Source organism: Hydra vulgaris, chromosome 01, assembly GCF_038396675.1.
Source record: "Hydra vulgaris chromosome 01, alternate assembly HydraT2T_AEP".
Lineage (NCBI taxonomy): Eukaryota > Metazoa > Cnidaria > Hydrozoa > Anthoathecata > Hydridae > Hydra > Hydra vulgaris.
This window is the reverse complement of record NC_088920.1, coordinates 54,457,951-54,483,411: the sequence shown is the minus strand read 5'-3', so window position 1 is coordinate 54,483,411 and position 25,461 is coordinate 54,457,951. Positions and strand designations below refer to the sequence as shown.

The 25,461-nt window shown below is 27.6% G+C and overlaps 1 protein-coding gene across 26 annotated transcripts in view; it reads left to right on the top strand.

Annotated features, from left to right (window-relative positions):
* LOC136075442 (uncharacterized) overlaps nt 1–25,461 on the top strand; it is a 131,096-nt gene that overhangs the window by 29,173 nt on the left and 76,462 nt on the right. For all 26 annotated transcript variants that reach the window (XM_065788661.1, XM_065788649.1, XM_065788650.1 and 23 more), the window contains 2 exons: nt 5,191–5,223; nt 6,111–6,143. In XM_065788661.1, coding sequence (XP_065644733.1) covers nt 5,191–5,223; nt 6,111–6,143 — 66 coding nt within the window. The remainder of the gene's footprint in view (nt 1–5,190; nt 5,224–6,110; nt 6,144–25,461) is intronic.

Here is a 25,461-nt window from a genome sequence, read left to right as displayed (position 1 = left end):
CTATATTAGGTCAAAATAATGCTATTTTACAACAGTTGTATAATTGCAGGATAAAAGCATTAAGATTTAGATTTTTTGATGATTCATGTTAATAATATTTTATTAATAGTATACAGAACTTTGCAAAAGTTTAGAGCACCCTACGAAAGATAAGACAAAAAGCTGTTAGTGTTGTTTGTTGACTTCCCATAACATGATCCTGTACTTCATTATAAGATATATACTTGTATATATTACATTTAAATTACATTGTTCGTTTTTTTGTTTTAGTTTAATTAGTTAAAATTGAAAATAAAAATGGCTACTTTTAAAACAAGAAGTGAAACTGAACATGGTATACTTGGACAACCTAGACCATTCCAAACAAATCAACTGCCAACTTCTGCTGATGTTTTCAAAGCATATGACTATTTATTAAAAAGTAACAATTGCGCAAGTGTTACTGAAAGAGCAACAGTCATAGCTAATGAAATTAAAACACTGTACAACAAAGCAAGTATTCCTACCATTGCAGTCAGCAGCTTAATTATTCGCATAAAGAAACTAATTAACAAAGTACATGAGCTTGGTAAATACTCTGATCGCAAGAAGTCCTCTGCAACATTTAAATCAAGTTTACAGATGTTAGACCAACTATTTGATATTTGTCTGTGTAAGTGTTTTAATAAAGGTGTTCGAGAAAGGTCAGCTTGTTTATGTCCACTGCCAAAAAAAATTCTAACACTTGAATGGGAGTTCTGGATAGATCAAAAAACGGTACGGAAGATGGTAATAGGAAAAGTAGACAAAGAAGAAACAATTAAGCTGCAGAAGAGAGAAAAAAGAGGAAGTAAAACATGCAATTTACCGATTACAGATAAGAAAATGAAGTTTGATAAAGAAGTTAATCCAAATGAAACATATTGCATTGATAATGAACAGTCAAAGCCAGATGAAGAATTCTTGCCAATTGAGATGTCAGATGGTAAAGTGATGTCAAGTTATGAAGTGATGTCAAGTAATAATGAGATGTCAAGTGATGAAGAGATGAAGGTTTACAACACTAAACAATATCCTGAGTTGTGTAAGGCCATGGATAGGTGTAAAATCAGTAACAGGGATGCTTGCCTAATAGCAAATGCTGTACTAAAAGATTTAGATCTTATAACATCAGAGAATGCTATTGATCCAGCAAAACTTCGTCGTCAGAGAAATATGTTGAGGAAAAAAGAAGTTAAGAAGCATGCTGCTGAAGTCCAAAAAATACTTTGCATTGGATTTGATGGAAAGCAGGATATCACTTCCGTTAAAACAAGTGGTGTCCAACGAAATTTCAAAGAAGAACACTATGTGATAGTGTCATTTCCGCAAAACAAATATGTCAATCATGTCACGCCACAAAGTAGTAAAGCTGTTGATATTGCACAAGAGATATTATTGAGCATCAACAACATCAAATCATCAGACACTTTAGCAGCAGTTGTTTGCGATGGTTCTATGAATAACACAGGTCAACATAATGGAGTAATCAAAAAATTAGAAGAAGGTCTTGGGAGAACATTGCAATGGTTGGTCTGCTTGTTACATGCAAATGAACTACCTTTTAGAAAATATTTCTCTGTTGCGGATAGTGGACGTTCAACAGGTCCAGCTACTTCAACAGGTAAAATAGACATTGCACTTGATTTTGATCCAAAAGATTTAGATATCGTGAACTTTAAACATATACCTGGTAAAGTTGAGGATGTATGTGTTGATGTCAAGAAAGATTTAAGCTCTGATCAGATATACCTTCTAAAAGCTTGCTTAGCTGTTCAGCAGGGATACACTGCTTGTGATCAAATATTGTTCCTCCAGACTGCTATGCCAGGAAATCTGAACCATGCAAGGTGGCTAACAAAGGCCAATCGTATTTTACGTTTGTATATGTCTAAGGAAAATCCTTCAAAACCATTGCAAAGAATTACAAGATTCATTGTAAATGTTTATGCGCCATCGTGGTTCAACATAAAGCGTCATTCTTCCTGCCTTGACGGAGCAAGAAACTTCTTTTATCTTATGAAGCAGTGCTATGAACTAGGGAAAGAAGAGTGGAAAATTCTTGAACCAGTGTTCCAAAACGACTGCTATTTTGCTCATCCTGAGAACATTCTTATTGGAGGAGTTACAGATGAAAATGTATCAATTCGTCAGTTTTCGTGTGACAAAATAATTGACGCAGGAGCTACATCACAAAGTAGCAAGATACGTGTCTTTGATAAATCAAGCATCAAGCTTGATCCGGAAGCTTCGTCATTCATAAAAATGATTGACTGGTCTGTTGCTATTGCAACACCACCACCGCTTTTATCAACTGTTTCTAATGATGATCTTGAACATTTCCAGTTCCACGTTGATGTCTTGAGTGGTATTCCATGCCATTCTCAGGCTGTTGAACGTACTATTAAAGACATCTCAGCAACAACTATGAAAGTTTTCGGGCACAAATCACGACATGGAATGGTTTTGCAGTGTCGTAAATCTCGAGCAGAATTACCGAAAATTGACTCTAAATCTGACTTCTTGAGCCATAACAAATAGCAAATAACTGAAACAAATTGCTGTTATGTGTTGCCTACTACACTCTGACTATTTCTCCTTTAACAACTACTTGCATTTTTAAATTTAATGTAACAAGATGTCGAGTAATGGAATATAGCATTAAACCACGAGTATTTTCATTATACGATTATACAGTAATTTTAATTCCCAAAGTTGCGGATCCAAGACACGCTTCAATTTTATTTCAAAAGGAGTTTTTTTCATAAGTAGACTGTAATGCAACATTTTAGTAATGTTTTACAGCCCGAACTTAACATTTACATCATAATGACCCACCCTAATATATATATATATATATATATATATATATATATATATATATTTATATATATATATATATATATATATATATATATATATATATATATATATATATATATATATATATATATATATATATATATATATATATATATATATATATATATATATATATACATACATAATTATGTTTACATCATAAAATTAATGGCCGGAGCAAGAAGAAGACATTTGTTTTTGCCTAATCGTCGAGCACCGTGTTTCAACATATATTTTTACAAAATTTTTTTCCAATAGTATAATCTATAATAATCTATTAATATAAATAATTATAACTATAAGTATAATCTAAGAAATAAGATAAAAGTAATACAAAAATATTACAATTAAAATAAGATCATCTTAGTTAATAGGTAATACCATAAACAAATTAGATAAAACGAAGAACAAACAATTAAACAAGACAGAAAAAAAACTAAAAAGTTTGAAAAAAAAAATTGTCTTTAGTGATTTCTTTGACATATTTAAAGCTGTGACCTCTCGTTTGAGTTTGGTTGAATTTTAGTTTTTTTGTTTTAAGGTAGTCTAATTGAGAGTTTTAAAATCTCATATTTGATTTTTTTTATATTATGGTATTAATTGAATTCGGAATATTGGACTCTAATAAATCAATTTCACCCTTTCGAATAGGTGACCAGACTGGTACTGTAAACTCTTACAGTGGTTGCACAAAGGAAACATAAAGTATTATCAGGAGCCTAATATCTAAACAAACAAAGCATTTTCTAATCCGACCAAATGTTTTGTTGGCTTTGTCTATGTATTTTATTACATGATTTTTTCCTTTAAGATTGATTGAGAAGATTACTCCTAGATCACTTTCAGGTTCTGTTATGTTTAACTTTTGTTTCTTGATATATAGGGATGATTTTTTTTTATTCCGGTCAAAGTGCGTGACCCTACATTTCGAAATACCAAATTTCACAAGCCAGTCTTGAGTTCACCTTAAAGCTAAGTCGAGAACTGATTGCAAAGAGAGAGTTGATGAACAGGAAAGCATTCTATTCAAAATTTTTGTGTAATCTGCATTCAGTGTAGTTAAATTTTTTAGAGTTTCAGGCAAATCAGTGACAAATAATACAAACTAGAGTGGTCCAATTACTGACCCCTGTGGCATACCACTGTTCAATGTACAAATCTAAAGTAAATCATTTTTATAACACTTTCCTTCTTAAAAACAAAGTTGATATTGGTGGTTCAACTATGCAGTCTGTTTATAAACAGAAAACTGAAGATGAAGAGGACAAGTTACCAGTTTCAGTTAAGGAACTTTTTTTTTTTTTGTGTACAGAACCTGTGCAACTTAAAATACAGAAAACTGATTACGTGAAAACTGATTACGTGATCATATACATGTGATTACGGGCTAACCCGATTCATTTACTAAATATTGTTGCCCTGTTCGAATGCAATATATTAAAGCGAAAGGCCATATTGTGAAAGCAGAATATTGTTTTTTGTGAGTCAACTGAGCTCAGCTGAACAAATTAGACTCTTTTCAAATCAAGCACTATTTAGAATGTTTTTATGCAAATTTCATAACCGATTGTAAAAATGTTTTTCTATTTGCATCTTAAAAAGATTTCCCTTTCAGAAAAAGTTTATTTAAAGGTTCAGATATAATCACGACATAAAAAAATCTTTTTTTAAATGTACCTACAACTTTAGCTAAAAATACTGCGCATTTCGTGGTCAAATCTAAAAAATTAAGTGGAGTCTTAAAGTTAACTTTTATATTTAAAACCTCGTGTTTTTGGCTCATATACTTTGTCTTTTCCCTAGTTTTAGGTTGTACTCAATTTATCCTCATTCGGTTTTATGTTGTTCAGAATCTCTGGTGTAACTGAAACCCTTTAAATGTATTTCTTATAAATCTAATTCACTCTATCATAGTGATTTATAGAACTACATTTTAGCTGACTAGGAGACCAATTAAAAAACTTTTTCATGGTTGTTCCTGATTTAATGTTGTTTGACTCTTTTTTAAGTTCCATGCCTCCTTTTTAAACTCCTGGATTTAGATAAACATAAATGATTTAATTTCTTTTTTCCCATACATTTTTGTTAAGTTTCAAGTTATTAAGAAAAAAATTGTACAAGTATCAAATAAATATGTATATAAATATATAATTTGTATCAAATAAATACCAAATAAATATCAAATTTGTTTTAGATTAACATAAATGAAATCATAAGATTTTCTAGTTTTTTGCGCTTTGATTTTGTTTATATTTATTAAAACAAAATGGTAAATGTGAAATCATTCTATTTTTTGACTTTTTTCTTTAGCTGAAACAACTATTCCTCCATCGACTACTTCTGGTAATATTTTAGGTTTAGTTTATCATATTTTGTTATACTACTTTTAGTTTACTTTTCACTTTATGGAAAAACATTCACCTCACTTAAAAATATTAGTTTAAAAATATTAACACGTAACAACATAACTAGTGACACAAAAAATAACAAATTTGTAGATGATATACATTTTGAAGTTACAGAGTTTTTGGCTTATTAAAATCGATTTTAAATAGTATCGGGAAATAATGCACAGTCTATTACTTTTCAAAATATTTTTTTTAAACTACAATGTTTGAAGATAATATTATCTCTAAACCGTTTTAAAATGTCAAAATTATTCAGCGTTTAATTTTCCCTAATTGAGTTTGTTTAATTTAAAGTTATGTACAAAATGAAGTTAGAAGTCGTCAAAAAAAAATTATGGATTGAGTACTCTTGTGTACACAATCAATTACATATAACTTTGATAACACTGCTCCTTTTTTTCTAACAACAGCCTTTTTTCAACCCATTTCATATTAAAAAAATCAGCCTTATGTTATTCTGAAACGTATAAAAATTCCAATTTGAATTCTTTAAAAAAAAACAGAAAGAAATAAAAATATCTTTTATAGTAATAATAGATATAATAGATATAAACAAATAATAATATATTGCAGTAGTTATTATATATATTGTATCTCATATATTATATAATATTAAGAAAAAAATTGTACAATTATCAAATAAATATGTATATAAATATATAATTTGTATCAAATAAATACCAAATAAATATCAAATTTGTTTTAGATTAACATAAATGAAATCATAAGATTTTCTAGTTTTTTGCGCTTTGATTTTGTTTATATTTATTAAAACAAAATGGTAAATGTGAAATCATTCTATTTTTTGACTTTTTTCTTTAGCTGAAACAACTATTCCTCCATCGACTACTTCTGGTAATATTTTAGGTTTAGTTTATCATATTTTGTTATACTACTTTTAGTTTACTTTTCACTTTATGGAAAAACATTCACCTCACTTAAAAATATTAGTTTAAAAATATTAACACGTAACAACATAACTAGTGACACAAAAAATAACAAATTTGTAGATGATATACATTTTGAAGTTACAGAGTTTTTGGCTTATTAAAATCGATTTTAAATAGTATCGGGAAATAATGCACAGTCTATTACTTTTCAAAATATTTTTTTTAAACTACAATGTTTGAAGATAATATTATCTCTAAACCGTTTTAAAATGTCAAAATTATTCAGCATTTAATTTTCCCTAATTGAGTTTGTTTAATTTAAAGTTATGTACAAAATGAAGTTAGAAGTGGTCAAAAAAAAAATTATGGATTGAGTACTCTTGTGTACACAATCAATTACATATAAGTACACAACCCGATCAGAGTAGCTCATATCCGATCATTGTAAAATATATGGGCTACCTATAGTACCAACAATCTGTTTTTGCTACACATCTTGATCAATAAGAATTAAAAGACTCGCGACATCTCTATAGTATTTTAAACTATATACTTATATGTAGACATTATCTAAAAGTCTTAAGGAAAAAATATTTTTAGGTTAAAGTATTCCATTTGTTCTAATTTACTTTAGATTACTAAACTAAACTCAAAACTAAATAATTATTGAATAAGTTTTACTTAAAACCATATGCTAACTTTTTGGCTTCTTTTCTCGATGGTCCATAACAATACTCATTTGATTTATTTAGATAGTCATGTAATAGTGTTTCATTTTCATCAAAAAGTTCTTGCGGACATTGTAATTTGCCTTAACTTTATAATATCCATTCCAACATCTTTAGCTTTTAATAAATAAGAATGCAATGTACCATAAGGTATATTCTACAGCTTAGATTCACCTCTAATTGTCTGTGTTTTATCTAACATAGCTGCGACAGCCTGTTTCATAAACTTTGATAACACTGCTCCTTTTTTTCTAACAACAGCCTTTTTTAACCCATTTCATATTAAAAAAAATCAGCCTTATGTTATTCTGAAACGTAAAAAAATTCCAATTTGTATATTTTTAAAAAAAAACAGAAAGAAATAATAATAGCTCTTATAGTAATAATAGTTATAATAGATAAAAACAAATTATATTATATTGCAGTAGTTATTATATATATTGTATCTCATATATTATATAATATTTATGATAACAAATAATATTTTATTAAGACAAATTATACTATATTATGATATATATTATGATATATATTATGATGTATATTATGATATATATTATGATATATATTATGATATATATTATGATATATATTATGATATATATTATATATATTATATTATAATAGTTATGATAAATATAAACAAAACGTCTTTTGATAAAATGATGTTCTGTCCATTCAAACACCGCTAGTTTGTTTACAAAACTCAAAACTTTTGGGTTAGGTCCGACATACTGTTTTTTGCCAGTCGTTTTTTTCGATTTTATTTTATTTTTCAGGGTTCATTTTTACAATACATCTACATAATAATCAGATCAGATTAATAAATCATTGTTTACAGTAAAAAAAAGAAAGTAATGTTGAAAATCACAAAATGTAGAGCGTGCAGTTGCAGATAATCAAGATGCAGTGTATTAGAAGAAAGTGTAGAGTAGAAATAAACAATTATAGAATACATTGCAGGTAATATGAAAAAACTGTTAATTTTTAAAAAACAAATATGAAAATATCATCACAAATGACCCTGATTATTGTATTTTCGTGTTTTGGCAAAAGAGTAGCAACTTTGAGGAGCAAATCCATGATTTCAACTGGCAGCTTTGTAATGGAACTTAGAAAACATCTGTCTGATTTTCGAGCAAAGGACTGGAAGATTCAGATGTGGTTACCTTTGAAATTCAAGGTTGGATTGAACCAAAGCATGAACCAGAAGAAAACTTTCAATAGTAGTATTTCATTTTAAAAGTTCAAACAATCAAAATTAATCAATATAATATAAATTAATAAAACAAATAAATAATTAAATAATAATTTAACAATTTTCATCAAAGTTTCTTTTCTACAGATAACTTTGTCAAAAACAAACATCAAAATTTCTATTCTGCAGATTTGTCAAACCACAATTTTAAATAATTTAAATATAGATCAAATAACGAGAATAACATTTAAGAGTCTTTTAAAAAGACTGCACTACAAAAAAGTTAATATAAAAATACATATAACATACTATTTTAACAAATATATACCTTCTTTCCATGCATTTATCCTCCATGTGGCTTATGCTCCTCTGGCTAATTGCCATATAGAGGTCAAATACCAAGGCCCACGAAGACGAGTTCAGCTCACTTAAGAGCGTCATAACCCCCTTCGCAGACCAAGAAAAAGTGATTTTTAGAAGAATGAAGGATATTAGATGGGAAGTTAGAAGAAGTCGAGTTACAAAGTTAGTATAAAGACAGAAGACAATATTGCACTAGGTATTAGAATGTGCAACTTATGTTCAATATCAAGTTCACTTGAGAAAAACCCTGGTTACATATAAAGTTTTACATAATTTACGTAAGGGTTATATATATATATATATATATATATATATATATATATATATATATATATATATATATATATATATATATTTATATATATATATATATATATATATTAGGCCACTGCCAATTAGTTTTTTTTTTTAAATCATAAAGAGTCACCCTGGCATTTGTTCATTGCAATGTTAATAACACAAAACAATATTTACTTTTTTTAAAGTTATTTTCACTTCAGTAAATTGGATTTGATAATCATACTTTTTAGCCATTTTGATATGTTTTATAGAAATCTTTATATAAAGTCAAACAACAACTTTTACAAATAAAATTTACCAAAGTTTCAAAGATAAAAAACAAAAAAACTATCGAAAACTAAGATTAAACCAAGTTTCTAATGATTACAATAATTTTATGCGTATTTTTATTCATTTTGAATAGTTGTTAAATCAATTACAAGTTTTAACAGGGAGTTTATTAGCGTTTAGGGGCCCTTAAATCGTGGAGCTTGTATCCATTTCATCAATTGCCCCCCTCCCTAGAAAACTGACCCTGGAAGCCTATGTAATTAGGAATTTAATATCAATAGAACTACACCTAGATTATTGACTACAGTAAATATTTTATTCAGCAGTTGAAGAAAAAAACAACTAAACAAAAAAGTATAACTAACATACTAGACATTCATTTTATAAAGTAACCACACTTTTCTACCTTTATTTTATTTTCTCTTCGACTTTGGGTTTTAGTCAAAATGAAATCGTGTCTCTTTTCGTAACCATAAACCTGTTTAGATACTTCTGAGGTAATTTGACTGCTATCTCCACAGATTGAGAATTGTTAGGCATATCTATTACACAAAGTTTTAGGTTTGATTTAGTAAACTCTCTCAGATTTTTTGACGTTATGCAAAGAGTTGTTGGGGGCTCAAGACTCAGCATCAATCCCAAGACTCAGATTCAAAATTTATTTTAAATTTGTTTTTCGGCTCAAGCTTTGGCTTAAAAGTAATGTATTCTTTCAATGCTCTTATTTTAAGGATTTGGTTGAGGCCTTATATTCAGATTTTCATCCAGCAGCATGCAGTTCAGGAAATTTTCTTGCAAACAACAATATGAGTTTTCGTTGTAAGTTCTTAAAAACAATGCTCTGAATCCTGCTGTCCTGAAGCTTGACTAACTGAATGGTTTTGTTCAGAAGTTGACAAGAATCTTTGTATTTTTCGGAGCGCCTAATAGCAAACCACATTACACAATAGATTTGAACAATATATTTAGTAATTACTAACAACTCAGGAGATGGTTTATCAGTCCTAACATAAACCATCATTATTCTTAATGGCTACAGTTAGCCATCTTGCATGAAAAATTGGTCCTGGTTTTTTTGTTTGAAATTTTTTTAATATAAAACCTTTTGAGATACCCACACAGCACTCATTAGGCTTTCGCTGGTCTGTACTAAGATCGCTTATAACCTCACTGCTAACAAACAGCTCTATTTCCGAATATATGGGAATAAACTCAACCAATAGCTGTTCATGAAGAGTTTGATGAGATGCAGCATCTCCAATAGACCCCTTACAAGACTTAGGACCATTTGTGTTTCCATCTAACTCACATATAATGTGTCGCAGTGGAAGTTCAACTTGATGAAGCAAACATCCTAAAAGGTGCAAACTTCTTTTAAAAGTTTAAATTTAATAACCAAACCGTTATCTGCACCTATATTAGAAGTTGTGTTATCTACAATAACAGCGACTAAGCTCTGAACACTATTATATTCTGTTAAAACATTTGCAACAGCGTTTGCTATGGTTGCGCCAGTTCCATAAGGTATAACTACATGAGTCAAATAATTTTGCGCTGTTGGCCCATATTCTGCTGTAAATGCAAGATGATGTTCTTCTTTGGTTGAAGCAAAAATATTAGGATTTTCAATAGTGTTATAACTGAAAGAATGTACTAATGTAGACTTGTCAATTTTTCCATCAATTCCAATAACCTTAATTCTAATTCTTAATTCTTAATTCTTTAACATCAGCTAAGTGTTTAGATCTTATGATAGTGCTGATTCTTTTTTTTTTCTCTAAAAATCTTTTTTCAGCTATTATTCGTGATTTATGAAATTTTTTTACAATACCATGGTTTATTAATTAAGCTGTTGTCAATGCAGTTGTTGCAGCACCGATTATTTCAAACCGTAGAGCAGCTTTTTCCAAATTTGTTAAATGAGTATATTTTTTTTCAACTGGCACGGTTATAGAAAAGTCTGGATCAGATTCAAACTTATTATTGTTATCAAATAACTCAGTATCCAGATTGGAATCACATTGAATTTCCGCAGCAGGCAACTTAATACATCTTTTTATCTGCTCGTTAGTTTCTCTCTCTTGCTTTCTTTTTTCTCTGGCAGCTGATTTTTTTATCTACTGTACCAATTTGAAATCTTCCTGTTAGTCTAATTTTCTATTTGTAATCTTTTAAATATTTTCTATCCAATGGTGATACCTAAAACAAGGTTTTTACTCAGTTCAATAATAAACTTGTTAAGAACTCCAGAATAGAATATATACAATAAAATAGTCTCAAATATATTTTACAATATCCAAAACACTTAAGAAAGTCACAGTTCAAACCATTTTTTAGGCTTTTTTATTATTAATAATAAAACAAATTAAGTATTTTGCTGACAAAATGGAAGAAAAGTACACTATTTTTTCACTCTGACGTGTATTTGATTGTTACTACCAGATTCAAAGCTCTCCGAATTACTACAGATTAAAGAGTTAAATAAAGTCTAATTTTTAAAATTAAAATTATTTACCTTTTTGCCGCTTTCACAGAGACAAGCAAAGTGTGTTGTTTTGCGATCCAAAGGATTCTTACCCTTAAAAGATCTATGCATAAAAAAATTGCAAGCATTATAAAAGTACTTAAAATCTATTAGAATAATTTTTATATCATTTTTATAAAAAAGCATTACAGAAAAACTGAAAACAAAAACATATCATTAAAATTATAAAGTTATGTTAAATTATCCAATACAATCATTATAATTTAGCATTTAACTTATAAAAAAAAATTATATCAAGTTATAAACATTTATTTGTAAAAAGTTTAGCAGAAGCTAAAAATAAGTATTGCATATAAAAATGAAATTAACAATTTTCCTAACCTATTATTGCAAGCTACTACTGGTCTACAACCACAAGAAGACAAATCAAACAATTGCTCAAAGTTGTAATCAAGATATTCCTTGTTTTTGTTTGCATTTCTGCATTTTCCTTCAGCAGATAAAACTCTCTTAAGAAGTCTAGAAATTTTTTTGGCTACTGACTTCTCGTGGATCAGAAGCTTAGAATGTACTCAACTCAACAGACTAATCAACTCATTTGTCACTTTTGAAATTATCTCTGGAGAACTAATACTTGTTACTTCATACATATTTTTACAAATAAGATATGAATATTGAATCACTTGTCTGTAGGTTGGAAGATCACTTATTGAAAGCTCTGATGGCAAACCAGCATACCTCTTGCTTTCATTACGAGTTCATAGGTTTTTTATTATTTTAGGCATTTCTTTTCAAGTGTGTGTGTATATATACTATATATATACACACACACATTTTATATATATATATATATATATATATATATATATATATATATATATATATATATATATATATATATATATATATATATATATATACATATTTATTTAATATTACATTAGAAATAGTGTAAAATGAAAACACAAATACTGTAAAAACAAAAATTCCAGCTTATAGTGTTTTAATTACGACTTCGGAATTCTAATCATGAAACTTTTTGTTTATTAAAATTCTTAGCGCCCCTCATCCCTAAAACAGTTGAGTCAATATTTATTCGAACTCAAACCCCTAAATAGTCATTACTTTTTTTAAATTTATATTTATTAGAATTTTTTTATTTATTGCATAAATACATTTTCCAGGGTGACTCTTATTAAATCTTATTCCTGGCAGTGGCCTAATACATATATATATATATATATATATATATATATATATATATATATATATATATATATATATATATATATATATATATATATATATATATATATATATACATATATATATATATATATATATATATATATATATATATATATATATATATATATATATATATATATACATATATATACATATATATACAGAGCCGGAACCAGCTTTTTTGGTCTTTAAGATAGCTAACTTCCAGACATGGAGCAAACGCCAAACATTTATGTTTATACTTATGTCATATAAGGATGCTTTGCAAAAAATTGCGATGATTAGAGGCTGGAAAAAAAAAGCCCCTAATTTTGCGCCCCCCCCCTGCCCCAAACGTGAGAGCAACAAGTTGATGAAATATTTTTTGTACTGTTCTTAACTAGACTTATATTCATCTATAAATTTTAAGTTTCATAGTATTATCTTTCAGCGTTTAAAAATTATGACCATATAAAATTTATGACATATAAACTTTATATGGTCATAATTTTTGAAAGCTAAAATATTTTACTATGAGATTTAAAATTTATCGATGAATATTAGTCTAGTTAAAAACAGTACATAAAATATTTTACGAACTTTTTGCTCTCACGTATGGGACAGGGGGAGGGGCACAAAATTTGTGGCTTTTTTGTTCCCAGCCTTTAATCATCGCAATTTTTTGCGAAGCATCCTTATTTGACTTAAGTATAAATCTATAAATGTTTGGAGTTTGCTCCATGTCTGGAACTTAGCTATCTCAAAGACCAAAAAAAGCTGGTTCCGGCTCTTATATATATATATATATATATATATATATATATATATATATATATATATATATATATATATATATATATATATAAATATATATATATATATATATATATATATATATATATATATATATATATATATATATATATTATAAAAAGCAAATAAATAATCTCAAATAAATACACTGCCAATCGCAAATTCAAAATAATGTCGAAGTAAAATTGTAAATAAAACTTGAGTTATTAGTAAATTATGTTTTATTTATTTATAATGCTTTAAGATCCTTTTCATATGAACTGAGCTTTTTAAAGTTTATATTGTTTAGTGTTTCTTTTACATACTATACAAATGTAAGAATAAATGATATGAACTTTAGAAAATTCAATACATAAGAAATGGTTTTTATACCATAAATCCTATATAGTAATATTTTATAGGATTAATATTATATAGATATTATTAATGAAGGAAACTAATTTTCAGAAGTACCTATCTTTAACAAATATCTATAGGCTATAGACTATAGCTATTTATAACAGCATCCTTAATCTAAATTAAAGAGAATTTTTTGTAATCACAAAAAATTCTCTTTAATTTAGATAATTATTTGCACTTCTTTAAAATCACGTTACACTTTAGTTCAAGCAAAACCAATATAAATATATTAAATCTCTAACTTGAAATAATATAAGTGAATAACTTCTCCTCGTAAAAAAGAAAAATGGTGCTCTGTAAATTAGAGGTTATACTAAGTTTACTAAAATATACAGTTAAAGTCCGTAATTTAAAGTTACGGAACTCCTCATTATCATAAATACGGACAAAACCATATAAAATGATGTGACTATTTCAAAAGTCTGAAAAGTGTAGGTAAAAGACCGTAATTTATTGAAAATGGATTTTCTCCGTAATATAACAACGGAAAAAGTGTGATAAATACTACGGAGTTTTTTTACAGTGTATATTAATTACAAACAAATTTAATCATAACACACATTATAAAACTATATTTCAAAACCGTCACACAAAAATATTTAATTGTAAGTACCTTGCAAACAACTTGATTCGTTTGATGATGTCAAAAATTTACTTTTTAATCTTTTAACTGCAAAAAGAACAAAAAAAAAATTGATAAAAACCTATCTCACGGCCAAAATTGCAATAAACAACAAAATGACCTATATCACTGTCCACGTAACATATTATGCGTTACAAAATATGGTTTGTGTTCGTAAACAAAACCTTTGATCAACTGTGTACGCCGATCGACTGTGCACTTGTTTCCCCCATAACTTTAATGTATTACTTGTTTTATATAACAAAATCAAATGTTAACGTAAAGAGAAAAAAAAAATTATACTTTAGTGAATTGATTTTCAAAATTCAAAATACGTATTTTTTCAATTTTGTTTTGGCAATATCTTGCTATACTCCATAAAGTAAATTAACCAGATTTAGTGGTTTAGCTTTTTACCTAAGTCATTTTAAATTTTACTAGAATGGTTATGTATTTCTATATTAACATGTTAAAATTAAAATCAAAACAATGATTATCAACATTTTTAAATCAATTTTGTTCCCAAATCAACCAGATTTTATCAAGTGCAATTTTTTTTATAAATAATATTTAAATATTTACGTATATGTACCAATAACCTTTGTATAATATTAGAATTTGCAAAATTTTATTTTTCTCTGTTTCAAAAGGGGTTTAATGATAAGACATTTTGTCTTCTATTTGCCCCAGTCAGATTGTAATTGTATATATTTATTAGAACTTAAGGATAACATTGTAAAATGTGCGCATATTGGCGAAACAAAACTAACAAGAAGCTATATACAAAATAGTTATCATGTTACATAAACAATAATTTTTATTTGTGGCGAATAAAAATAAAGCCATTAACATAATATCAAAACATAGTTACTTAGATTAAGAGCAAAAGTGTTTTTTGTGAACTCTGTGAACTAAAACTTAACTAATACCACTATAAATTTTTGCTAGTGTTGCTGCAACTTTTAAATATTTCTACTTTCAACAAAAGCAACTAAAACGTTATTGAAATCGATTGAGGTAAACCAGAAGTAAATTTTGTCGAAACATGCACTGTGAACTTATGATCAGAATTTAGTTAACCATCGTAAAGTTAAAACTTTTATTTGGGAGAGAGTTATGATCAGAATTTAGTTAACCATCGTAAAGTTAAAACTTTTATTTGGGAGAGTTATGATCAGAATTTAGTTAACCATCGTAAAGCTATTTGAAGTAAATTGTTATAAACATTGTTTAGAAAAAAAATGATACAAAATACCTTATATAAGTGTCTAAACGCAATTTCTTAGGTTAGTTATTTAATTTATAAACAATATTAAAATTTATATCTATGACTAAGCGTTTAATTACTTAAATTTGTTTTATTTTTATTTTCAATTTTGTAAAAAGTCTCATAAACCTTCATAAATTTGAAAGATAAGTTATTTAGACAGGTTATTTTAGCATTTAAAATACTTTCTAAATTATGCGTTATATTATTTATATTACTAGTTTATATAGTTTTAGATAAATAAAATAATGGATTTATGCAGTCTTTTTTAATTTACAAGGTCAATGAAATTCAGTTTTACTCTAAACTATAAAATGTAAACTATTCTGAATTATTAAATATTTATTTGTTCAAATAAACCATCAAGTTATCAGAAGAACTTCAGATGTTTTAGAAATATCAAAGATAATAAAATAATAACTTTCCAGTTAAATCAAGACAAAATGAAAGGATGTGTTTAAAATCCTGTGGAATTGTTAAATCAGGCATATTCACCTTTGTGGGCATGTTCAAGCTGTAAAAAGTTTAGTTAATGCAGCATATGCATTGTAAAAAGTGTACAATTGCCACTCATGGGAAACCATTTTTTAGGCTGGTGATATAGTAAATAAAACAATGGTTTATGTAAAGGATATTGATGAATTTATACATGTTATAATCACTTAAATAAATACTGAACCTCTTTCTACTATTATACTACTATATATTGATAGTTACTATATTATTTTCTTGCTCGTGATGCTGATGATGAAGTAAAACTTGATTTATTTACAGTTTTTGAATGTTAAAGAAAATTTAAAACAATAAAGCAAGCTACATTTGAAGAAAAAAATTATTGATGATTTTGAATTTGCTGTTATAGAATTGAAGACGGCTTATACTAATTTAATGGAATATACTATTCATTACTTTAAAAATATTTCTTTAAACATAACAATAAAAATTCATATCATAGTTAACCATACCTTAACTTTTCTAAAAAGTACCAATACTGATGATGGACTTGGAATCTACTCAGAACAAGCAGCTAAACCAGTTCATCTTGAGTATAAAAAAATATGGATTAAGTATAAGAGACGTCAATATCACTCTGTCTATGATAAGCGATTGAAGTCAAGTGTTGTCCAATTTTCAACATTTAATAAATAGTTAACATGTTTTTAATTTAAGGTTGTATATTGTTTTCCCACAATCTTGTCAAAAAGTGTTGCTTCTTGAGTACTTTAATAGCATGTAAGATACTGTTGATTAAGTATTGATAAAGTATAATACTATTTCTGTATTCTAAAGCTTAGTCTAGATATTTTTCACATTAGTTGCATTTCTTATATTTTGGTAATGTTGTTTTTATACCTAAACTTTTTTGCTATGTTAGACAATATTTCTTAAAAAACTTGTTAATGCATTTATAATATAAGTATACACAAGTACTGATTAAAATTAGATTAAGCTTGTGATAAACTTTTTTTCTTTGCCCTAAAGTTATCTGACATATATGAGCTTCAATAGCATATGTAAAATTTTAATTTTAACTATCTATCTATCTATTCTATCGAGGTTCTCAATACTCTTGCTTAATTTAGCTACTGTGTTATTTCTTAATAACAAAAAAAAATTGGGTGTGGGAAGACTTCAAACCTGGCGGTCACTGTAGTTCACAGTAAATGGGAATAATTTATTTTTTTGAAATAAAGTTTAACAAAAATTAATAAAAAGGAAAAAAAATAGTAAAAGTAATTTGAATACGCTTTTTTACTTTTTAACATCATAAAATTTTTATAATAATAAAACAAAACATTTTCAGAATGGGCCGCACCGACAACGGAATAACTTATTATATGACCCCATTATTTTCGGACCGCCTTGTATACTTGCTTTATATTAAAAAGTCTATACAATTAGTTTTACAAATTTGTTTTTACCAAGGGCCTCGAGCTAGCTTCAAACTGGCCAGTTGTTTTGAAAATCACGAGCATCGGGGGAAAAAAAGAAAAAAAATTTAATGAAATACGTAAACGAAAGTTAAACTAGGTATAATTAATTCTATAATGTAATTGAATTACACGCTATTAAATGAACAAACAAAATTAAAAATTGAAAAATTAAATCGAATAAAAAGATTTAAAGATTTCAGGATTTTTATTTTTTATAAATTAAATTTGACTTTTTCTCGGTTAGTAAAGGTGACAAGTCGAATAAATCAACTATTTAATTTTTCAAAGTCGTCCATTTTTGACTATTGACTAGTCGATTTTTAGTCCATTTAGAGGAAGTTGATAATAAGATTAAAATTTACTAATATCCTCAAGTTTCGGATAATTAGAGTTATATTTATTTAAAACGTGTGTTACTAGGCTTTTTATGGAACAAAACTCTTCTCAACTTTATGTTTTGAGACATAACACATGTTCAAAATTTTTAAATTGATGACCAAATAAAATTTTTTACAATAATAGCATTATCTGTGAGCAACACAACTTTTTTAGCAACAATCATTCTTACTGACAAGGCTGTGTTTTACAATTAAAATATTGCACATTTTGTGGTTCATTAACTGAAACAATCTTTATTTTATCTACTGCCACCAAAATCTTTCCAAAAAGTTTGTAAATCCAATAGTTGATAGAGCACTCTCAGTAGAAACAGCAGGTGCAATTGCTGAATATTAATCGTTTTGTAGATATTTCTCGGCCCCTTAAAAAATGCATATATTTGCACACTCAGTGAATAAAAATTAGGATCATTTGGCTGCAAAAGCAAACCGACAACCTAGAACTGTAAGCATTTTACATCTTTAGCATTTTCGAATTGCTCAAGTTGGCATTCTAAATTTAGTATCGAAGATATAAGAAAAGATAGACAAAGTGCATCTAATTAGATAATATTAGTTTTATTGACAAATATTTTCAAAAGACTGAAAATGTTTATGAATCATCATCCATTTGCTATTGGCCAGTGAAACCATGTTAATGTCATCAAGCGCTATCGATAGATGCCTTTATATCTAAAAGTCTCCCAACTATAAAGTGCTTAATCTTATAGAAAAGTTGCTAATCACAGTCAAACGACATCTGTTGACAATTTTTTACAAAGCCACAAAAGATTTGCTAATTTTTTCAACTAATCCACATATCTTTAAAGTAAGCTTAAAAATTTACAATCATGAGCAAGTTTTACAACTGTAATATTTTCAACTATCAAGTCAACTTGTTGCCATTCTTCATTATTTGTCATATTCTCATGTTCTTCTGGATCTGCTATCTGCATTTTACTAACCTGATATTCAAATTCAATAAGTATATCACTTTCAGCTTGAGCTTTCATTCTCGAAAACTTTATACCTTTGACCGTATTTGCTCCATTGTCAAAAAGACAAGCAAAATATTTACTCTGGAAGTATTCCAGAGTAAATATATGTCCAAGGATGCAGGAAATAAAAAAAGGAGCTAAATTACATTCTGTGTTTAGATATAAGATTTTATTTGTATCTGGTCCATGATGCTCCGTAATTCTAACAGCTAAGACTTACATCAAGAAAAAAGTTCATGGGATTTTAATAAATAAGAAAATTGTACAAATTTAGATTGATAGTTAGAAAACATCTAAGATTATAAATGTTGTTAAATGTATGTATTAGTCAAGTGGTTGTAGTAATGTACAACAAAGTACTTATAATTAAAGATATAAGTTTTGTTTTGTGCCAATTTTTATTTGACGCAACTTATTTTATGCATAATAAAAAAGTTACAAATGAAAAAGTTAAAAATTAAAAAGTTCGAAATAAAGTATAAAAGCTCTTTTTTCACTTTCTGAACACTAAAAGCAGAAAGGTAATTTATAATTGTTTGAATAAGTGTAAATTTACCAGTTTTTGATGAACATTTCACTTGAGATTTGGCATAATTCTTGTATCAACTTTATGTTTATTACCAATTCTTCATTAATATTTGCTACATTTATGTTTACTTTCTAATGAAGCACATTAACTCGTCACAAAAAAAATCTAAAAACGAAACATCAGTATTATTAAATCTAATAAACAAAACAAAATTTTATATAAAACTTTTTTTTTTATATAATATTATCAGGTACAAAATAAGAAAAGGTACAGAATCTATGAAATAGAGTTGCCATCACAGTTGCAGAGAGTTAGAAATAAACTACATACTAAAATATAAATCAGTCAAAAGCATGATTATTGGCAAAATTTTAAATTTAAGCATTTTAAAAGTTGAATTATAGAGAAAAAACTACTGTGACTATAAGTCAAATCAAAGTAAAAAAATACTAGTTTGACTATAAGTCAAATCAAACACTTCTTTAAACATAAAAATGAATAAAATATTGAAATATATATATATATACATATATATATACATATACATATATATATATATATATATATATATATATATATATATATATATATATATATATATATATATATATATATATATATATATATATATATATATATATATATATATATAGCATTGGTAATAGAAGATCTTTTCTGGATTCTCAGATTTAAAAAATTAAGCTTCGTTATTTTTGCTATTTTGCTACATATAACAACTGTCTACACACTTGATTTACTGAAACTAGGCTAACTTAATTTGTTATAACCGGTGGCTAAAGATTTTTTTCACTCATTTTCAATGACTTTATTTTTCAATATTATTGCTATTGAATATAACTTTTTCATTTTTTCAGATGGAAACTCAATGCAACTAATAATCAAACAGAATTAGATTGTTAAGAAGCTTTTTTAAACAAACACTTTGTAAATTATATAATAGGTATGGTCTCAATCTATAAGATTTTTATTATATCTACAACTTTAGCTAAAAATATTCGCATTAGTGGTGAAACCTACAAAAATAGGCGTAGTCAAATGGTTAAGTTTAAGTGTTTCATTTTTAAATCATACTGTTGGTAGCTCATTTACTTATATATATATATATAAATATATATATATATATATATATATATATATAATATATATATATATATATATATATATATATATATATATAAATATATATTACTGTGATCAAAAACTAAGGTGAATTTTTTTATAAAATGAATAACCTGTGTTTATTCTTCCAAATCTGTATCGTCCCCCTCAAAATAATCCCCCCCGGCCCCAATGCACTTTTGCCAACGTTTTTTCAGTCTTCGAAGCATGCCGAAAAGTCCTCGGTAGGGATAGCCTTCAATGCGCGTGCCGATTCACGTTGGATCTCTTCAATGGACTCAAAACAATTTCCCCGGAGTGGTCTCTTGAGCTTTGGGAACAGCCAGAAGTCACACGGTGCTAAGTCGGGCGAATACGGTGGTTGTGGAGCAACATGGGTAGAGTTTTTGGCGAAAAACTCACGAAGAACCAGTGCTGTGTGCGAAGGCGCATTATCGTGGTGCAAAATCCAAGAGTTATTGGCTCATAATTCCAGTCTCTTTTTGCGAATAGCTTCACGCAAACGTCGCATAACGCTTAAATAATATTCCTTGTTGACAGTTTGGCCAGTTGGAAGGAATTCGTAGTGCACGACACCACAATAATCAAAGAAAACAGTCAACATGACCTTGATTTTTGAGCGACTTTGACATGGTTGCTTCGGTCTCAGCTCGCCTTTTTCACGGTATTCACTCGATTGGTCGGTTGTTTCAGGGTCGCATGCGTAGACCCAAGTCTCATCGCCAGTAATAATTTGTTTGTAGACGTCTTGATAGTCAGAAAGTATTGCTTCACACGTTTTAACGCAACGCTCTTTTTCAAAGAAATTGAGAAATTTCGGCACCAAACGTGAGTTGAGTCTTCTGAGGCCTAAATGATCCTTCAAAATCGCTTGCACCAACCCAAATGATATTCCAACCATGTCAACAAGGTCTCGAATGGTTAACCGACGATTTGCAAGCACCAATTCTTTGATTTTGTTGATGTGGCGATCATCAGTCGAAGTCGATGGTCGTCCGGAGCGTTCCAAGTCATCAACACGTTCTCGGCCTTCTTTGAAGTCTTTGTACCACTTGTAAGCATCTTTTTGAGACATAGTCTCTTCACCGAAGGCCTTTTGCAACATTCGATACGTTTCAGCAGCAGAAATATCATTCCGCAAACAAAATTTAATAGCACTTCTTTGCTCAACAAAATTAGACATCGTGAAAATCGCCGAATGCACTTTTGGTACTTCAGAAACAAGCGTAAACAAAAAAAAATAATTATGAGTTTGACATGTAATTTGGCGCAAATGTTAATGACATTCCTACCAACTTAAAAATAAAAAAGATTGGACAATTCGAATAAGGCGGGAAGTTTAAATTAAAAATTCACCTTACTTTTTGATCACAGTAGTATATATAAATATATATATATATAAATGTATATATATATATATATATATATATATATATATATATATATATATATATAAATATATATATATATATAAATATATATATATATATATATATACATATATATATATATATATATATATATATATATATATATATATATATATATATATATATATTTATATATATATATATATATATATATATATATATATATATATATATATATATATATATATATATATATATATAATAACGGATTGCGGATGTCCTGAACGAGAAGCAATTCTACCCTTCATGATTGCATCACTGATACTTCTGGACAATATCCAATCATTTTGATGGTTTAAGAAAGCTTCAAAATTGAATAAACATTCAGCGGTGAAAACAATTCCTGAGTGGCGCGCTGAAGAAAATTGTTTGAGCAAAGGCTTGCATCTTTCCATTCTTACTTTCTTCATATTGTCTGTGAGAAGATGAGCTTTTTGGATCTTGTATGGGATAAGTTTTAGCTTATCTTTGCATATTTTCTTCAGGGACTCACGACCTATTTGCAAATCATTTGCCATTTTTCTCATTGACCTCCTTGGATTTCGACGAATTCTATCACGCACTTTTTTGATAATAATTTTGCTACTTGATGTCGGTGGTCTTCCACTTCTAGGCTTGTCTTGGGTGCTGCCTGTCTCCTTTAAACGTTTCAAATTGTTATAGACAGTTCTTCGAGGAGTTTTTAAGTCTTTTGCTATCTCTGCTCCAGTGCATCCACTAAAGAACAAATGCTCTATAGAAGCTCGATGGTCTTTTGTGACTTTCATACTAAAAATAAAATAGATTTAAATAAAAAAAAAATGCCTGAATACGATTAAGAATTAACATAGGAATGAAATGGAAACAAAAATATTGACAAATAATACATTTTTTTAAGTCTAATAAACTAATAAAAATGAGTGCCAGAACTTTCTAGTCACCCTGTATATACTTTTGAGTATATTTATGTATGAAAAAAACAGAAATATTTATTAGATTTTAATGATTAGGATTTAAAAACGACACATTAAATCAGGTATGAATAAAAGCGCTTTTAATAAAAAATGTGAATATATTCTGCTGCACCTAAAAATCTGTTGTGATATAAAAAACACTGTTTGTTTAACTATGTTTTTTCCGACAGCTTTTTAATTCTAGTATATTCAATTATAGCTTTATTATGTTTAGTGGAACTTTGTTTTTAACTCTAAATGTTTTTGTTTAAATTTACATTATTGTAATACAAATTTATATACTTTTTAAATATGACGAGATGTTAAAACTTTCTTTTTCTAAAATGTGTAAAACTTTCTTGCTTAGGAAGTTTATCTTCTAAACTATTAAGTGTAACTTAGTTTTTTTTTATTCTACGTTTGATTCGCCGGTTAATTTGAATAAAAAGATTATGTGTTAATAATTTTTCGAAGAGCAACGCAAGCGCTTTTTCAAATAAATATATTTTTACTAGAAATTTCTTTTGCAGTATCACCTTTTTGAACAAAAAATCTCTTTTTCTATAAAATTTTTTTGTAAATAATTCTATTAATTTCTGAAAAGCTGTAAAACGAAGTATTAGTTCTTGGCATCTTCAAAGCAACATCGAAGAAACGCTTTAGAAATGCCGGATGATTTTTAATTTTTAAAATAGACCCTTTTGATCTTTAAATTGCTGTCTTGTTATTTTGCAAAAAAATTTTTAAACACCATATTAAACAACAAATTACATTGTTGCATTTTCGCAACATCAATTAATATGGTGGTTTTTGATAAAACGAGTTTAACCATAAATTTTTTTGAATAGAACAACCTATACACTTTAGAGTAACCATTTTTTGGTTACTCTAAAGTGTATAGTAAAAACTCTCAAGAGTTTTTGATATACACTTTTAGAGTAACCAAAAAAATTTATTCCAACTAAAAAGTTTTAAATAAGAAAAATCTAACTAAAAAATGGAGTCTAGTGTTAAAAGCAAAAAATATCGTAGATAGGATTCTTGCTAACCTACGATACAAATCTGCGTCAAAATCTTAATCTGTGCCCATTGAAATACATCAAGTTTATTTGTTGATTTATGTTATTTTTTAAATAATTTTTATATTATATTTTACATAATTTTTATGTTATTTTTTTCATAATTTTTATGTTATTTTTTTCATAATTTTTATGTTATTTTTTTCATAATTTTTATGTTATTCTTAAATAATTTTTATGTTATTTTTAACATAACAACGTAACGATTTGTCTCTAAAATCTTTCCTTTGTTTTTAGTTCTGTTTTTTGCTCACTTTTTTTCTTTGGAACTGCGACGCATAAGTTTTTAAATGTAGTGCTGTGTTGTGTTTATCAACCGGCACTGCAAGAGCTAAAAACATTTAGAGATCCAATGATCCAACCTCTATAGGAAAGATTTGCAACTGCGATTTTTGCTCTTTTTACTCTATTTAGTTTTGAAGAAAAATGTCAATTTTCATAAACTTTTCCATTTTCCCTTTCTTTTGTTTTTTAGCCTCCCAATTTAGGGCCATGTGCAATATTTTGTATTTTATAGAATAAAAAATTATATCCATTTTTTGATTCTATACAATTTTGAAAAAACGCTGATTTGAAAAAATTAGTAACACACTTTTTATCTACTTACCTTTACCTTTTTGTATACAAACTTCTAAAATATTTTAGATTATTATTGCTACATGTTGAGAAATATGTATGCAAGCAGGGCCGTCACGAACGGGGGGTGTAGGGGTTGTTAAACCCCCCACCCTCCCCCTTCCTCCAAAGCTGTCATATAAACATTTGAGTTAGCACATTGAGCAAGTTTTGAACTATATTTGGAAGTTGCAAATATTGAGGACCTCTTTTTTTTTCTTTTTTTTTCTGGTGTCTCTAGTTGGCAAAAAATATACACAACACCCCCTCCCCCCACGGAAGACCTCTTTGTGATGGCTTTGTATACAAGATATGGTTGCTATACTGTTGTTATTCTATTTAAATATTTTAAATTATTTAGTTGTAACAGTTTTTATATACACTTTTTATAACTACTAAAATCTAGGTTTAGCTGACGTTATACCCGTTTAAATGACTTTCAACTAATTTTATGCTAATAATTCATACTAATAACGCATGCTACTAGAGTATGCATACACACACACTCTACATTGTTTATATACATTTATACAGGTATAAGAAATTACAACAATCCACAGCTATAACCAACTGTTAT